Source organism: Rhinoraja longicauda, unplaced genomic scaffold (assembly GCF_053455715.1).
Source record: "Rhinoraja longicauda isolate Sanriku21f unplaced genomic scaffold, sRhiLon1.1 Scf000084, whole genome shotgun sequence".
NCBI classification, from domain to species: Eukaryota; Metazoa; Chordata; class Chondrichthyes; order Rajiformes; family Arhynchobatidae; genus Rhinoraja; species Rhinoraja longicauda.
The window spans coordinates 83,529-100,765 of NW_027601302.1; the positions used below are offsets into that span (position 1 = coordinate 83,529).

Genomic DNA, 17,237 nt, shown 5'->3' on the forward strand with positions numbered 1-17,237 from the left:
TCTGGGGTGGTCTAGTCTGGTCTGGCGTAGTCTGGTCTGGGCTGGGATGGGGAAGATGTGACGCTGCGGCTGGGCTGGGATGACATAACCCGGGAGGGCGCGTCCTTGCGCTCATAGGCGGAGCCCGGCGGCCGCCAGCGCTTATTTACTGCGGCGCGGAGCGGGTCTGTCAGTGTCAACGTCTGTATCAGGATCAGCGCTGGTGCCGGGATCAGCATCAGAGCGGGTGTGAGTGTCCTGGGTTCCCGGAGGGGAAATGGCTGCCCTGATTATCCTCACCGTCCTGTGTCTGTCACCAGGTGGGTGCAAGGAGGTGAGGGTGGGTGATGTTGGGGTGTGGGTACAACTGGGTGGGTGGGGGGTGAGGGGTGTTGGGGTGTGGGTACGGGGGGGGTGAGGGGAGGGGGTGGGGTGAGGGGTGTTGGGGTGTGGGTACAGGGGGGGGTGAGGGGAGGTGGTGGGGGGTGAGGGGTGGGGGTTTGAGGGTGGGTGATGTTGGGGTGTGGGGTGGGGAGGGGTGTTGTGTTGGGGTGTGGGTACAAGGGTGGCTGGGGGAGGGGGTGAGGGGTGGGTGTGGGGTAGGAGGGTGTTGGGGTGTGGGTTCAAGGGGGTGGGGGGGGGTGAGAGGAGGGGTGGGGGCGTGTGAGGGTGGGTGTGGGTACAAGGGGGTTGAGTTGCCGTGGGTGACTGGGTTGTGGCTCCAGGCGGGTGTGGAGATGACCAGCTCTCCGCCCTTCCGCTGACATCTGGCGAAAGTACATTTCACCGGAGTGGGACGAATAAAGGAATATGTTGTGGCGGTCCCTGGGGATCAGGACACTCCTTGGTCAGCCCCCTCGTCACGTGACGGACAGGCGTAAGGGGTTAAAAGCCAGCCCGTTGGGAGGCGTAGCTCATCCCTAGGTGGATTACGCTGTGAGCTGGAGCTCACAGCCTAAAAAAGACCTATATACAAAACTGCCTGGCGTCCTGCCTTTTCTCTGGCCTCCGCCAGGCCACTACACTGGTGACCTCGACATTCATCACGCGTCGTGATGTATCGCAGTAATGCACAACCCGGTCCTGCCGACCTCGATGCCGTCTCCCTCAAACTCCCGACCCTGTGGACCGAAGAGCCTGAGGTCTGGTTCCAGCAGGCAGAGGCACAGTTTGCTGTGCGAGGCGTGACCGTGGACGAGACCAAATATTTCTACGTCGTCGGCGCCCTGGACCAGGAGACAGCTAAGCGAATAAAACCCTACCTGACCGCCCTCCCCGCGGCTAACAAATATGCGGGCCTCAAAGACCTCCTTATCAGGAGGTTCGGCCTCAGCGAGGCCGAGCGGGCAACTCGAATTATGAGCAAGGGGGGCCTCGGGGACCGACGGCCGTCGGACCTTCTGGAGGACATGCTCGCCCTTATGGGCGACCACCCGCCCTGTTTCCTATTTAAACAAGCCTAACTTCGGCAGCTCCCAGTCGACCTCCGCTCGCAGCTCGCAGGGGACCCTTTCACCGACACGCAGGGGCTGGGCGAGCGCGCTGACCAGATCTGGATGTCCCGTCGGAAGGACCTGGAAGCGCTGGCCGTCTTTTCCGCGGCGTCGGGAGGCGCACAGCAAGCCGGGGCCGCCGTCTATCCCGTTTCAGGGCGACCTCCGCGGCGAAATCCGGCCGCCATCGGGCACTCCGGTGTAGGCACGTCCTTTTCGCACGGCCCGCCGGCAGTTCAGCCAGACGCCACCAGAGGTCGCTGGTGGTCGGCCCAAGCAGCACCTCCAATACCGCTGGAGGCCACCGGAGGTCGCTGGTGGGCATCCCAGTATGCACCACCGCCGGACACCAGCAGAGGGGACTGGTGCTATTATCACCGTCGCTGGGGACCAAATGCTAAACAATGTCGCCTACCTTGTGCCTTTCCGGGAAACGCAAGGGCCGGCCGTCGGTGATTCCTTCGGCGGCCGGCCAGATCCATCGCGTGTTCGCTCAGGATCGCCGCACCGGGGGTCGGTTCCTCGTGGACACTGGAGCAGAGGTGATCGTCCTACCTCCTTCCACCGCCGATATCCATACGGGCAAACGCGGCCCCCTCCTCACTGCGGCGAACGGTAGCCCCATCAACACTTACGGGGTCCGCAAGCTCGCCCTTAACTTCGGCGACAGCTGGTTCACGTGGGGTTCATCATCGCCGATGTTTCCCAGCCGCTGCTGGGCGCCGACTTCCTGCGGGCGCATGCCATGCTCGTGGATGTCAGGCGGCAGCGCCTGGTGCACTCCAGCACGCGGAAGCCGGTCCCCCCAACGTCGGACCCCTGTCGTCCGTGGATGCGACGTAGGCGCGCATCCTGGCGGATTTCCCGGATTTCCCACTTCCGCTCCTCCGCTCCCAAGCACGGGGTGCAGCATCAGATCCTCACCACCGGGCCATCCGTGCACGCCCGAGCGCGGCGTCTCGCTCCAGACAAGCTCCGTCAGCTCGAGAGGAGTTTCGTCGGATGGAGTCAATGGGCATCGTGCGCCCCTCCGATAGCCCGTGAGCGTCACCACTCCACATGGTCCCTAAGCCGGACGGGGGCTGACGACCATGCGGGGACTATCGGCGCTTGAATGACGTGACCGTTGCCGACAGGTACCCGGTCCCGCACATCCAGGACTTTAATGCCCACCTGGCTGGAGCATCCGTGTTCTCCAAGGTGGACCTTGTCCGCGGGTATAATCAAATCCCGGTCCACCCCGACGACATCCCAAAGACTGCCTTCATTACTCCGTTTGGCCTATTCGGGTTTTTACGGATGCCGTTCGGTTTGAAGAACGCCGCACAGGCCTTCCAACGGCTTATGGACTGTGTGTGCCGTGGCCTAGACTTTGTGTTTGTTTACATGGACGACGTACTCGTGGCTAGCCGCTCGAGGCAGGAGCACTGCACCCACCTCCGCCAGCTGTGTCAACGCCTCAGCGAGTACGGTTTGTCCATTAACACGTCCAAGTGCCGTTTTGGGGTGACGGCCATCATATCATATCATATCATATCATATCATATCATATCATATCATATCATATCATATCATATATATACAGCCGGAAACAGGCCTTTTCGGCCCTCCAAGTCCGTGCCGCCCAGCGATCCCCGTACATTAACACTATCCTACACCCACTAGGGACAATTTTTACATTTTACCCAGCCAATTAACCTACATACCTGTACGTCTTTGGAGTGTGGGAGGAAACCGAAGATCTCGGAGAAAACCCACGCAGGTCACGGGGAGGACGTACAAACTCCTTACAGTGCAGCACCCGTAGTCAGGATCGAACCTGAGTCTCCGGCGCTGCATTCGCTGTAAAGCAGCAACTCTACCGCTGCGCTACCGTGCCGCCCACGATTTCCTCGGCCATCGGGTGGCCCCACAAGGGGTGGTACCTCTTCCGGACAGGGTCGACGCTGTCCGCCGTTTCCCCCGACCGACCACTGTCAAGGGCCTGCAGGAATTCGCCGGGATGATTTCCTTCTATCACCGCTTCCTGCCGGCGGTAGCCGGAACTATGCGCCCACTCTTCCACCTCATGGCTGGTCGTCGCAAGGAGGTCGAGGGGGACGACGAAGCAGGAGCGGCATTCGAGCACGCTAAGGAGGCCCTGGCCAGGGCCACGATGCTCGTCCATCCCAAGGAGGATGCTCCAACCGCCCTGACCATAGACGCTTCTGAGGTGGCGGTCGGTGCGGTGCTGGAGCAGCACATCGACGGGTGTTGGCTGCCACTCGCCTTCTTTAGCAGGCACCTCAGCGGGGCCCAACAGCGTTACAGCGCGTTCGACCGGGAGCTCCTCGCCCTCTACCTCGCCGTACGCCACTTTCGGTACGTCCTGGAGGGGAGACACTTCACCGCATTTACAGACCACAAGCCGCTCACCTTTGCGTTCGCCAAAGTTTCGGATCCGTGGTCTGCGTGGCAACAAAGGCAATTGGCGTACGTGTCTGAGTACACCACCTCAATTCGTTTCCTGGAGGGAAAAAACAACAGGGTGGCCGACGCCCTGTCTAGACCCGCGGTCCACGCCGTCCTACAAATGGCCGGGGGGATCGACTATTCCGCCCTAGCAGCCGCGCAGCTGGGGGACGAGGAGATGGCCGCCTATCGTACAGCCGTGACCGGCCTGCAGCTGGAGGACATTGTCTGTGGCCCCGGGGACACAACGCTGTTGTGTGACACCTCCACTGGCCTGCCGCGGCCCATCGTCCCTGTCGTTTGGCGGCGCAGGGTATTCGAGGTGCTCCACGGGCTGTCTCACCCCTCCATTCGGGCGACGGTGGCCCTCGTAGTCTCCCGCTTCATGTGGCACGGGCTGCGTAAGCAGGTCGCACACTGGGCGCGCACCTGCATCCCGTGCCAAACTGCAAAAATCCAGCGACACGTGCGTGCGCTGCTGCAGGAGTTTGGTGTCCCTAGGCAGCGGGTTCGACCACATTCATGTGGACATCGTGGGGCCGCTGCCGCCGTCCCGGGACATGAGCCACCTCTTCACGGTGGTTGATCTCTTCACGCGGTGGCCGGAGGCCATTCCGCTGGCGGACACCTCGACGGCCACCTGCGCTCGGGCCTTGGCGGCGCACTGGATCGCCCGGTTCGGGGTGCCACTGGACATTACATCCGACCGGGGGCCGCAGTTCACTTCAGAACTGTGGTCGACCATGGCACGCCTCTTGGGTGTCCGCCTACACCACACTACAGCGTACCATCCACAGTCGAACAGGTTGGTGGAACGCTTTCACCGCCAGCTAAAGGCTGCCCTGAAGGCTCGGCTCACGGACCCAGACTGGGTGGACGCCCTGCCGTGGGTTTTGCTGGGGATCCGCACCGCACCCAAAGAGGACTTGGCCTCCTCCTCCGCCGAGTTGGTGTACGGGGCCCCCTTGACGGTTCCCGGGGAGTTCATCCCACCGGAGCAGGGTCGAGTAGAGCAGCTTTCGGACGCCCTGCAACGTCTTCGGCAGACGGTGGGCAGGCTGGCACCTGTGCCCACGTCACGTCATGGGACCTTCCATTCGCACGTCCCTGCTGCTCTGGAGGACTGCCAGTTTGTGTTCCTGCGCTGGGACGCGCACCGATCACCTCTCCAACGGCCGTTCGAGGGCCCCTTCCGGGTCCTGCAACACGGCTCGGCCACATTCGTTCTGGACATGGGGGGTCGCAGCGAGACTGTTTCGGTCGCACGGCTGATGCCGGCACACGTGGACATTGATCGGCCGGTGCCGGTTGCGCAGCCCCGCCCGCGCGGTCGCCCCCCGTCCACGTTACCCCCGCCAGTGTCTGCTACGACCCCTCCACCTGTCGGTCAGTCGCCGGTCCCTGCGTCGGTCATGGTGCGCACCCGGGCTGGTTGCCTCGTGCGCCCTCCTGTCCGTTTTGTACCTCCGGTTCTTGGGTCAGTCCCCTCGTCACGTGACGGACAGGCGTAAGGGGTTAAAAGCCAGCCCGTTGGGCGGCGTGGCTCATCCCTAGGTGGACTACGCTGTGAGCAGGAGCTCACAGCCTAATAAAGACCTATATACAAAACTGCCTGGCGTCCTACCTTTTCTCTGGCCTCCGCCAGGCCACTGCAATGTTATGATTATTATTATGAAAGTGCGCTGTTCCCGCACCGCGGGCTGCGGGAGGGGAGGGTGTTGAGGGGGTGGGGAGGGGGGTTGCGGGTGCGGGACACTGGGGTACATTCACCCCGCTGCTGTCTCCCCACCACACAAGGTGGGGCAGCGAGACCCACACACACAAGACCCAATCTCGCAAGACCCACACACACAAGACCCCACACACAAGACCCACACACACAAGACCCCACACACAAGACCCCACACACAAGACCCCACACACAAGACCACACACACAAGACCCCACGCACAAGACCCCACACACAAGACCCACACACAAGACCCCACACACAAGACCCCTCACACAAGACCCCACACACAATACCCCACACACAATACCCCACACACAAGACCCCACACACAAGACCCCACACACAAGACCCCACACACGACCCCCCACACAAGACCCCACACACAAGACCCCACACACAAGACCCACACACACAAGACCCCACATACAAGACCCCCACAAGGTGGGGCAGCGCTGGCTCCTCCAGTGACCAGACACACCCGCTCTCTACATTCACGTCTCCCACTGGGCTCGACCTACCGAGAGGGTCCCATGAAGACCCTCCTGTGTTGCCCGTGTCTAAACCATCTCCATGGTTCTCTCTGTGATCTGGGCCTGTGATTCCAGCCTCTCTGGGCTTTGGGTGGTTTGTGTCGTAGAATCTTTACTGGAATCTAATCCGCAGTTACCTTGCAGATTTACACGGCGGCTTTGATTGGTGCTCTATTATCACCAAGCAGGGTGCTATTCCTCAATTGTTTACTTCCTGGTTCCTTCAACCTGTCCATATTCTGCCCTGTGAGCTCTAAATCCTCCCTTTGCTAAATCACTGTTTTATATATGCATTGTGTGTGTGCAGTAGGTGTCAACTACCAGTAGAAGGGTCTCGGCCCAAAACATCACCCATTCCTTCTCTCCAGAGATACTGCCTGTCCCGCTGAGTTACTCCAACATTTCGTGTCTATCACCGGTATCTCAGATTCTTTTCATGTTGCCTTATGATGAAGGAGGCCATTTAGCCCATTTAGCCCACCCAGCATGTGCCAGCTCCCAACAATCTCATTAACTCCCTACCTCTATTTATTTCCCTGTGAACTGTTGTTCTCACATCCCATTGGTTTCCCCGATTTCCCCCCTCCCACCTGCCTCCAGTGGAGGCAATTGACAGCATGTGTTCCCCCCTTCCCCCCACGCACACTTATTGGGGGAAATTTACAACGTTCTGCCTCCCGCTGGGGCAATTGACACCCAACGGTGTAAACGTACATTGAATTCTCCAAGTAACACTGAACTAACCTCTAGTTCAGTAGGACACTGAACTAACCTCTAGAAAAATAACTGCAGATGCTGGTACAAATCGAACGTATCACAAAATGCTGGAGTAACTCAGCAGGTCAGGCAGCAGTCTGAAGAAGGGTCTTGACCCGAAACGTCACCCTTTCCTTCTCTCCAGAGATGCTGCCTGACCCGCTGAGTTACTCCAGCACTCTGTGAAACGTTACCTATCCATGTTCTCCACAGATGCTGCCTGACCCGCTGAGTTACTCCAGCACTCTGTGAAACGTCACCTATCCATGTTCTCCACAGATGCTGCCTGACCCGCTGAGTTACTCCAGCACTCTGTGAAACGTCACCTATCCATGTTCTCCACAGATGCTGCCTGACCCGCTGAGTTACTCCAGCACTCTGTGAAACGTCACCTATCCATGTTCTCCACAGATGCTGCATGACCAGCTGAGTTACTCCAGCACTTTGTGTCTTTCTTTGGTAAACCAGCATCTGCAGTTGCTTGTTTTTCCAGTTTACAACGTGCTCCTCCCACCCACCTTCACTGTGGCCAAGTTACAGAAGTCATTTAATCTGCCAACCTGTGCTTTTTTTGGGAAGTGTGAACGGACCCAAGCAGCTGGAGAAAGTCCATCGTTGGATAAGCCTCCGTGCAGCGGCCAGCACTGGATCTGATCGCTGGAGATGTGAGGTCGCAGCTCTGTCTTCCACACCAATGTCCCCTTGGTCTTAAAACCGGAAACGTTGACATCGCAGTTGTCTCCCGTCCCCCAACACCACCTCTCTAAATGCATTGCAGAGAGAGTTCGATTTAGCTCTTGGGGCGAACGGAGTGAAGGGATATGGGGAGAAGGCAGGAACGGGGTACTGATTTTGGCTGTTCAGCCGTAATCATATTGAATAGAAACATAGAAAATAGGTGCAGGAATAGGCCATTCGGCCCTTCGAGCCTGCACCGCCATTCAATATGATCATGGCTGATCATCCAGCTCAGTATCCCGTACCTGCCTTCTCTCCATACCCCCTGATCCCTTTAGCCACAAGGGCCACATCTAACTCCCTCTTAAATATAGCCAATGAACTGGCCTCAACTACCTTCTGTAGCAGAGAATTCCACAGATTCACCAATCTCTGTGTGAAGAAATGTTTTCTCATCTCGGTCCTAAAAGACTTCCCCCTTATCCTTAAGCTGTGACCACTGGTTCTGGACTTCCCCAACATCGGGAACAATCTTCCCGCATCTAGCCTCTCCAACCCCTTAAGAATTTTATATGTTTCTATAAGACCCCCCCCCCCCCCCCTCAGTTTTCTAAATTCCAGCGAGTACCAGCCTAGTCTGAATGGCGATGCTGGCTGATTCCTGCACCTATTTTCTGTTTCTTTGATAACCTTGACTTCTCAATCTGAATTCAAGGTCAAGTGATGAGACAGAGTATTTAATTATCATGGGCGCTGGGAAAGGTAACAGTGACATTCTCGCTGCATCTTTACAACCACATCAACGCAGCAACACGACAAATAAACACAGTCATGACCAGGTAACTGGACCCACTGACCAGTGTCCTCGGGACTATCAGCTGCCACGTCTACACCGAGGAGTGCCCTCCCACTGCAGTCAGTGACCAGCGGCACGGTATTCTGCACAGTGTTTAAGATATTGATTGAAAGGATAAGGTCATAAGGGATAGGAGTGGAATTAGGCTATTTAGCCCATTAAGTCTACTAAGCCATTCAATGATCTGTCTTTCCCTCCTAACCCCATTCTCCTGCCTTTTCTCCATAACCTCTGACACCTATACAAATCAAGAATCTATCTCTGCCTTAAAAATATCCACTGACTTGGCCTCTGCAGCCTGCTGGGGGTGGATAGATACATAAAGAAGATATGAATTATTTGTGGTTTTAAACTCTGGTTGTGAAAATGGAATGATCCTGGTGCTGACATGATGCAGTGATAATGGAGTCAATCAACAGAGCTGTACTTGTGATGCTGCATTACCACTGCACAATTGGTGGAAAAACATAACATAATAATTATAACCAAGCCGTCCACAGTATACAGATAAAGGATACAACATTTAGTGCAAGATAAAGTCTGATTAAAGATAGTTCAAACATCTCCAATGAGGTAGATTGGAGATGTGCGATTGCGTTAATGGGCCTGTGAAACTGTAGCAAGAGTTTCAATGGGAAAGTAATGCAGTTAGGTGGACACAATTCTACCTGAAGCTTCTGGGTGAGTGGTGGACACTATTCTACCTGTAAGCTTCTGGGTTGAGTGGTGCACACTATTCTACTTGAAGCTTCTGGGTTGAGTGGTGGACACGATTCTACCTGTAAGATTCTAGGTGAGTGGTGGACACTATTCTACCTGAAGCTTCTCGGTTGAGAGGTGGACACTATTCTACCTGAAGCTTCTGGGTTGAGTGGTGGACACCATTCTACCTGAAGCTTCTGGGTTGAGTGGTGGACACCATTCTACCTGAAGCTTCTGGGTGAGTGGTGCATACTATTCTACCTGAAGCTTCTGGGTTGTCAAGTCACATTTCCTGCTGCTGCAATTCAAAGGGATTTTCAGAATTTCAATTGAAAGTCAGCAGAATATGGAGAAGAAACAGGGATTGGGAAGTTCCTCTGAAGCCTCTTTTGCCGTCCATTGCATTGTGGCAGTGAGAATGGCAAGGTCATTATTCTGTGTAGGAAGAAACGGAAGATCAAGTTGCACACAGAGGACATTGGTTGGGGCCAAATGTCAATTAAAATGCACCAGAGCATGAGTTGATCTTTTCTTCACAGGGTGCACACAAAGTGCTGGAGTAACTCAGTGGGACAGTCACCATCCCTGGAGAGAAGGAATGTGTGCACACAAAGTGCTGGAGTGCTGGAGTAACTCAGTGGGACAGTCACCATCCCTGGAGAGAAGGAATGGGTGACTTTTCATGTCAGACTGAAGAACGGTCTCGACCCAAAATGTCACCCATTCCTTCTCTCCAGAGATGCTGCCTGTCTCGCTGAGTTACTCCAGCATTTTGTGCCTATCTTTGATTTTAAACCAGCATCTGCAGTTCTTTCCTACACTTTTGATCACGGGGTGCGAGTTGGAGGATAAGTGACCCTGATGCTTTGGACGAGGCAATGACTCTGTTTTATTATATCACAGTTCTGGTCCGTCCTGAGATGGAGAAGACGTGTCCTCAAGACAATGAGAATTTGTGCAAGGACATGAAGAAGGCCCTAGAGTGTGGCGCCTTCACCAAGTGTGTAGAAAACGATTGGTCCACGTCAAAAGAGGTGAGTGTGAAGCATATTGGGACTGTGTATGATGGATGCAAGAGGGTTCATTGGCATAATCTATAACAGAAGACCCATCTTTGGTATCAGCGACTGATTCATAATAGCTCGTGCCTTGTCATCTCTACAGTTTCAAGCCTGCCATTCATGCGTCCTTGTGTTGGTGAGATTGGTACTCTGTAATGGATTGGAGTGAATCACTGGGTGTTGTCTGCCTTTAGTCAACCCTTGCTAGACTTGAGCTCATCCACACTGGCCTTTCACAATCTGTAACAAACACTCGGTTTCTCTACATTCTTCCTTCATTCTTCAGAAGAACCAAGTTGCTCATTTTTATTTGTGTTGCACCCGCTTCCAACAGTAAAATATTTTGCGGTCAATGAAATATTTTTGAAATATAATGACTGTTTGCAGCAACCTTTGTGCGCAAGGAAGTAGTGGAGCTTGAGAGGTCTGCTTTGATGAAATGGGGAGCACACAACTCTGCTGAAAAAGTTGCAACAACTGGTGAAGTCAGTGTTGAAATTAAAATACCATGTTAATATAAAGTACATTTTAAATGAGTACATTGTTTAATGTAAACATTTCCTATTTGAGCAACCATCTGCGGTTTAAGCCTCATGTTTTTGTCCAGAACTGATTTAGTGAAGTAATAACGAAGCTTCCATTGGCACCCAATGGAAACCTGTTTCTCACTTCACCTTTTGCCTTTTCACTTTCCTTTTTTTGGTGCAGGCTTGAACATAACCAACAACACATACATTTTCAGCTCCCTGACACCCCCCCCCACCCCCGGCCATGTTTCTGGTGTGACACTCTTCCAGGAAGGATCTGGAGGCTTTGGAGAGGATGCAGGAGGTTTTCCAGAACGCTGCCTGGATTAGTAGATGTCAGATCACTCGGGAATTCAAGAGGCATTTGTGCAGAGAAAAATGGGGTTGTAGGTCTGTGATCCCAGATCAGAAGCACGAGATAGCATTAGTTTTGCGGAGGATATGTAGAAGAAAGGAAACATCTGGGATAGAGTAATACCAAGTGAGTTACTGTGGTGATTTGGATCAGATGAGCATCTTCTATCCAACGTGTCAGTATCAAGGATGTGGGTCACACCGCACAGGCCAGCCAATACTAAGAAAGAAAGAAAACCATAGCTGTAATGGCATGAGTGTGTCATGGATAAGGATGATGATGTAATTTGATGATTTATTCATAGATGTTTGCAAACTGCTGGGCAGTTTATGTTTTCAGTACTCTGCAACTGTGAATAAAATTGTATTGCTCAGGAAAAAAGTTATGGGGAGGACATAGAAGGAAGTGAATAATTTAACTTCTTTAATATGATCTCTCAGCATTTGCAAAGCCATATCCCAAACACCTTTACATTTGCACAAAATGCCAAGATTCATGCTTTCTTATCTGTCCTTTAGGGGATTAACCTGTGTGCCCTGTGTAAGGAAGTGGCTGTAGAGATCAGCAAAGTGGTGGGCGACCAGGTTGTAGAGGTAAGTCTCCCTCAATCCAACAGCCCTCGATGTGGGGCAGGTGGTGGGTGACAAGGTGGTTCAGGTACGTCTCCAACAGCTCTCCGTGTGGGGTGGAGGTGTGTGCAGGGGGGAGGGTGCAGGCGGTGGGTGACAAGGTGGTGCAGGTACGTCTCCAACTGCTCTCCGTGTGGGGCAGGCGGTGTGGAGGTTGGTGCAGGGGGGAGGGTGCAGGCGGTGGGTGAGAGGGTGCAGGCGGTGGGTGAGAGGTGCAGGGGGTGGGAGAGAGGGTGCAGGAGGGGAGAGGGGGTGCAGGAGGGGAGAGAGGGTGCAGGAGGGGAGAGAGGGTGCAGGAGGAGGGTGCGGGAGAGGATGTAGGCAGTGGCTGTGACTTTGGGTAAACTTGTTTACCAAGAAAAACGCTGACATTTTAAAGCATTTGGCTAACTCAATGAGTGGCCATCAAATCACTACAAGGGATTGCAGTAGTGTGTGTATCGGAACGTGTTGGTGCTCAGAGTGTGACTTTGCTGTTGCCCTCCACACCACTCTCTGTTTCCATCTCGTTCCGCACGGGCTCGCAGTCTACAAAAGCACTTGCTGCAGCACTAACCGGGCACATCCCTGTGAAAGGGTGGGGGATCAGAGTACATCTGGCTCTCCCAGTGGTTTCCAATTGGGAATGGAAGTAGTGGGGGTGTAGAAGGGAATGTTGTACTTACCTGTACTCTATATATGACTTTACTCAGATGCGGTAAACACAAAATGCTGTCTGACGCAAAAAGAGTCTGAAGAAGGGTCTCAACCCTGAAACGTTGCCCATTCCTTCTTTCCAGAGATGCTGCCTGTCCCGCTGAGTTACTTCAGCATTTTGTTTCTATTTGTTTTTGACTGGTTCAGTTGCATGTTTCTCATTTGACAATGCTGGTTGCACTCTGCATCTGGTCACCCAGTTCCTATCTATTTTGCAGGATGATGTGAAAGCTGTCTTGCTCAAAATTTGTTCCATGATCCCATCCAAGCCGTTAGCAGCCCAGTGTAACTCTTCATATCATATCATATCTATACAGCCGGAAACAGGCCTTTTCGGCCCACCAAGTCCGTGCCGCCCAGCGATCCCCGCACATTAACACTATCCTACACCCACTAGGGACAATTTTTACCTTTACCCAGCCAATTAACCTACATACCTGTACGTCTTTGGAGTGTGGGAGGAAACCGAAGATCTCGGAGAAAACCCACGCAGGTCACGGGGAGAACGTACAAACTCCTTACAGTGCAGCACCCGTAGTCAGGATCGAACCTGAGTCTCCGGCGCTGCATTCGCTGTAAAGCAGCAACTCTACCGCTGCGCTACCGTGCCGCCCAAATGCCTCTTATGTCGAGGCATTTCTTCCCTTGGTTATTCAATTCCTGAAGAATGAACTAGTGAGTAACTGTTTGTGGGTGATGCCTTTAGTGTAACATGATTGAGAACACAAGTCTAATTCTGCTTCTGCCTAGTTCTGCATCTCCTATAATTCCCACCACACATTACTTTCACTTCAGGTTTTACTGTCGCTGTTAAGGATGAAAGTGGAACTTGAAATTATTTTAGTTTTAATTGAAGTGGGTGTGAGGAACTAAAAGCTACAACAAAATTGCTGCTGTTTTTGAGTAAGATTTTTCTGCAGCTGCTGCTACATGTTAGTTTAAATATTACTTTTTGTTTTAAATAATAGATATTTTGTGTTTGCAATTCAATTTTGTGGTCTTCTGGCCAAGGTACTTACTCCATCGCTGGAGATCAATCTCAAAACAAAACGGGTATCAGTTCTTAAACTAGGCATAAAAATCTTAATGTCATTATTTGAAGTGGGCGGCGTTGCTGGTCGAGCCACTGCCTCTCGGCCTGAGACCCGGCTTCCATCCTGATGTCGGATGCTGTCTGTGTGGAGTTTGCAATTTCTCCCTGTGGCCGTGTGGGGTTTCTCTGGGTGCTCAGGTTTCCTCCCACATCTTAAAGGTGTGTGATTTTGTAGGTTAATTGGCTACTATAAATTGCTCCTTGTGTGTAGGGAGTGGATGTGAAAGTGGGAGAACATAGAACAGGTGTGAATGGGCAGTTAATGATCACTCTGGACTGGTTGGTTTCCATAATGTATCTCTAAACTCAGTCAACGTAACCTGCTTCCAATTTTCATTGTTCTGTATTATAATCTTGGATGGATTTGTCAGTTAAGATTTTTTAAATATCTAAAAATGTAAATGTGAAGGAAGACTATTGTTAAAGCGTGCATTTTTTTCCATTTATTGTGTCTTGTAACGCAAGAAAGACATCACAATTACTTCCACCAAGTCACTGGAAATCCATGTTAACTCCTGGGACTGAAACAAAAAGAAAAACTAATTGGGAAGATGAATGCTGTAAAGTGACCTCCCAACTTTGCTCGCAGTCCAGCTGCCTATTTGCAAAACTAAATTTACTTTACAGAAAGTTACACAGCACAGCGGATCAGCTGGAGATGAGGAGAAACTACTGTCTGGGTTGTTGCCCTCAGCTTTTGTTCCATGTGCTTTGGTTTACAGCAAAATCCAGAAGCATTGTGTGCTGCTCTGTGTCTCTCCATGGTGCCATCCAATATCATCCATGAGCTTCAACCAAAGCAAGTCATCCATCTTCCACCGAAGGCAGAAGATGCAGTTCTGCTGGTAAGATGATTCTACAGGTTGTATACCCTGTATTCAAGAGAGCTAGATAGAGCTCTTAAGGATAGCGGAGTCAGGGGGTATGGGGAAAAGGCAGGAACGGGGTACTGATTGAGAATGATCAGCCATGATCACATTGAATGGCGGTTCTGGCTCGAACGGTCGAATGGCCTCCTCCTGCACCTATTGTCTATTGTCTATACCCAGACTTGTACACCTACGCAACAACTGCAGAGTGGGAGGGAAGAAAGCATTTCTGATTGAGGCAGAAATGTTCTGAGTCCAAACTCAACAGCCAAAATTTGAGCGGGCAATCTCGGCTGCATTCAATGTAGGATGGCTACATAGCCACTCTGAAAATGCTAAGAATGGTTATCATTGATAGCACACACACACACCCGAGGACCAGTGGTGACTCGTTTTCTTTCCCTATTCTTGAACAGGTCATCCAAATGGCAACAATTCTCCCTGGGCGTCCTCTCCCTTGTTAATGAGCAGCATTGCAACTTAGCCCAGGTTTGACCCAAGGTCAAGTATATTTGAGTCCTTCCCAGGTTAGGACAGGATTCTGTTCCTGCCAATCCTTCATCACCCAATAGTTTGCAAGTTGGTAATAGGGCTACAAACAGAGTTCCCACAAGGCAGAAGCTGATGACAACGCTTCCCACCATACATACATACATCAGGTGGTGGTAGGCTAGAGAGGACCTGTACACTCTGCAGTCCAGGAGGAGGCATGGGTCAGGTATAGGCAGCTGTTATCCAGCAACTCCCTGAGAGTGTACAGGGGATTGAGGAGCATACACAAGATGGAAATCACGGTGGCGCAGTGGTAGAGCTGCTGCCTCACAGCGCCAGAGATCTGGGCTCAATCCTGACTGCGGGTGCTGTCTATACGGAGTTTGTACATTCTCCCCGTGACCTGCGTGGATTTTCTGAGATATTTGGTTTCCTCCCACACTCCAAAGATGTGCAGGTTTGTAGGTTAATTGGCTTAGTATAAATGTAAATTGTCCCTAGTGTGTGTAGTGATAGTGTTCGGGGATCGCTGGTCAGTGCGGACTTGGTGGGCCGAAGGGCCTGTTTCTGCACTGTATCTTTAAACTAGAAGAGGACAAAAAAATATCATGAGATCGTCTCTGCGATGGAAGACCACCAAGAGTCCAGAGATTTCATGCCTATGTTATGGGGGAAAAGGAAACTAGAGAGAGAATGGCCCTCTTCAAAAATCAAAGTGGTCATCTATGCAGATCCACAGGAGATGGGTAAGGTCTTCAAATAATATTTCTCCTGATTTTACTGTGGAGAAAGACCCAAAGACTAGGGAAGATGGGAAAGTTAATGGGGGTATTCATATTGCAAGCCAAGAAGGTGCCGGATGCCCAAAGACATAATAAGCTGGATACATCTCATAGTCCCTGATCAGATGGAGCTAAGGACACTGGGAAACTAGAAAAGAAATAGCAGGAATGGATAAGGATGGTTCCGAGGTATATGTAGGTGAATGGGACTAGCTTAGATGGCCAAGCTTGGTCGGCATGAACAACTTTTGCTGAAGGGACTGTTTCCAACCTGTGACTCTGATGCCTGCTTTGTACAATAAGGATTGAACCTTCCAATTTGTATTCACTACGTTAAAAATCTTGCTCTTTTTTGTTTATCATTATCAGATTGTGGAATTTGTGTTTTGCAGGCAAGTCCATAATGTGTAATTCTGCCTTAATTAATCTGGGCTGGGTTGAACAACGGTTTGGAATCGACCACATTGACTGACCACAATTTCCTTTCCCAGTGGCTGTTACTCACACAGATGGGCTTTTGCAATACCTGGTCAAAGTTACTGACGCTGGGATTCCGATTTACTAAATGGAATTCTAGCACCTGGTACAGTGGATTCTAACTGTCGTTAGATCTTCCCGCGATGGGAGAGGTTGAACTACAGGAAACTCAGCAAGGGCATAAAGATGTCTTTTGTTCCATGTCCAAAAGTTATCTAACATTTTGAACTGTTTTCTGAAATTTGTCTTAATATTCACACAAGAACACAACAAAATAGGAGCACAAGTAGGCCATTCAGCCCATCGATCCTGTCCTGTTGTTAAAGATTATCATGACTTGATATGTCAATAGACAATAGGTGCAGGAGTAGGCCATTCGGCCCTTTGAGCCAGCACCGCCATTCAATGTGATCATGGCTGATCATTCACAATCAGTACCCCGTTCTTGCCTTCTCCCCATACCCCCTGACTCCACTATCTTTAAGAGCTCTATCTAGCTCTATCTTGAAATAGCTGTCAATAGCTTTACCTCCACTCATGCTGACTGAATTGCTGAGTTTGTGTTTTTGATCCCTTGGTTTAATGGTAATGGTGGGGTCAAGGAAAGATCGTTCACGTTTCAGCTGTGTTTCTACCAATCTTTCCTCCACCACGCACATGAAGCACAAGACACCATTGTATGCAGATGCCGAGAAATGTGTTCAGCTCTGGCTGAATAATTTCTAATCTTGTGATGTGGACTTGATAAGAATGGTAATGGTAAAAGGTGTTGTATTGTGACGTTGCACGTTGCCTTGGGATACAGTACCAGCGCATGCAGCTTCTGGTTAACTGCTTTTTGAGCTCCTACCTCTATTCTGAATCAATCTGATAGCAACACAGTCACAATGAAGTCAGTCCACCATCAATAGAAGATGAGACTAAATCCACAAACATTGTCCTTCTCCTGATGCCACATGGGACAGCTGTGGCAATGATGACGGTGCAAGTTTCCCTCGTGAAGCCAGCTCTGCCCGGGGTTGACAGTCGCCGCTGCAGTGGACCTTGCACGTCTTCAGTGCGCTTCAAAATTAGGGTGG

General features: G+C 51.7%; 1 protein-coding gene across 1 annotated transcript in view; it reads left to right on the forward strand.

The window, feature by feature from the left end:
* Positions 1-211: 211 nt before the first annotated feature.
* Positions 212-17,237, forward strand: part of LOC144589892 (prosaposin-like) — a 29,116-nt gene continuing 12,090 nt past the window's right edge. The window contains exons 1-7 of the mRNA XM_078394875.1: positions 212-299; positions 10,081-10,211; positions 11,639-11,713; positions 12,664-12,731; positions 13,063-13,120; positions 14,261-14,383; positions 17,033-17,236. Of these exons, the coding sequence (XP_078251001.1) occupies positions 257-299; positions 10,081-10,211; positions 11,639-11,713; positions 12,664-12,731; positions 13,063-13,120; positions 14,261-14,383; positions 17,033-17,236 (702 nt within the window). The 5' untranslated portion in view covers positions 212-256. The remainder of the gene's footprint in view (positions 300-10,080; positions 10,212-11,638; positions 11,714-12,663; positions 12,732-13,062; positions 13,121-14,260; positions 14,384-17,032; position 17,237) is intronic.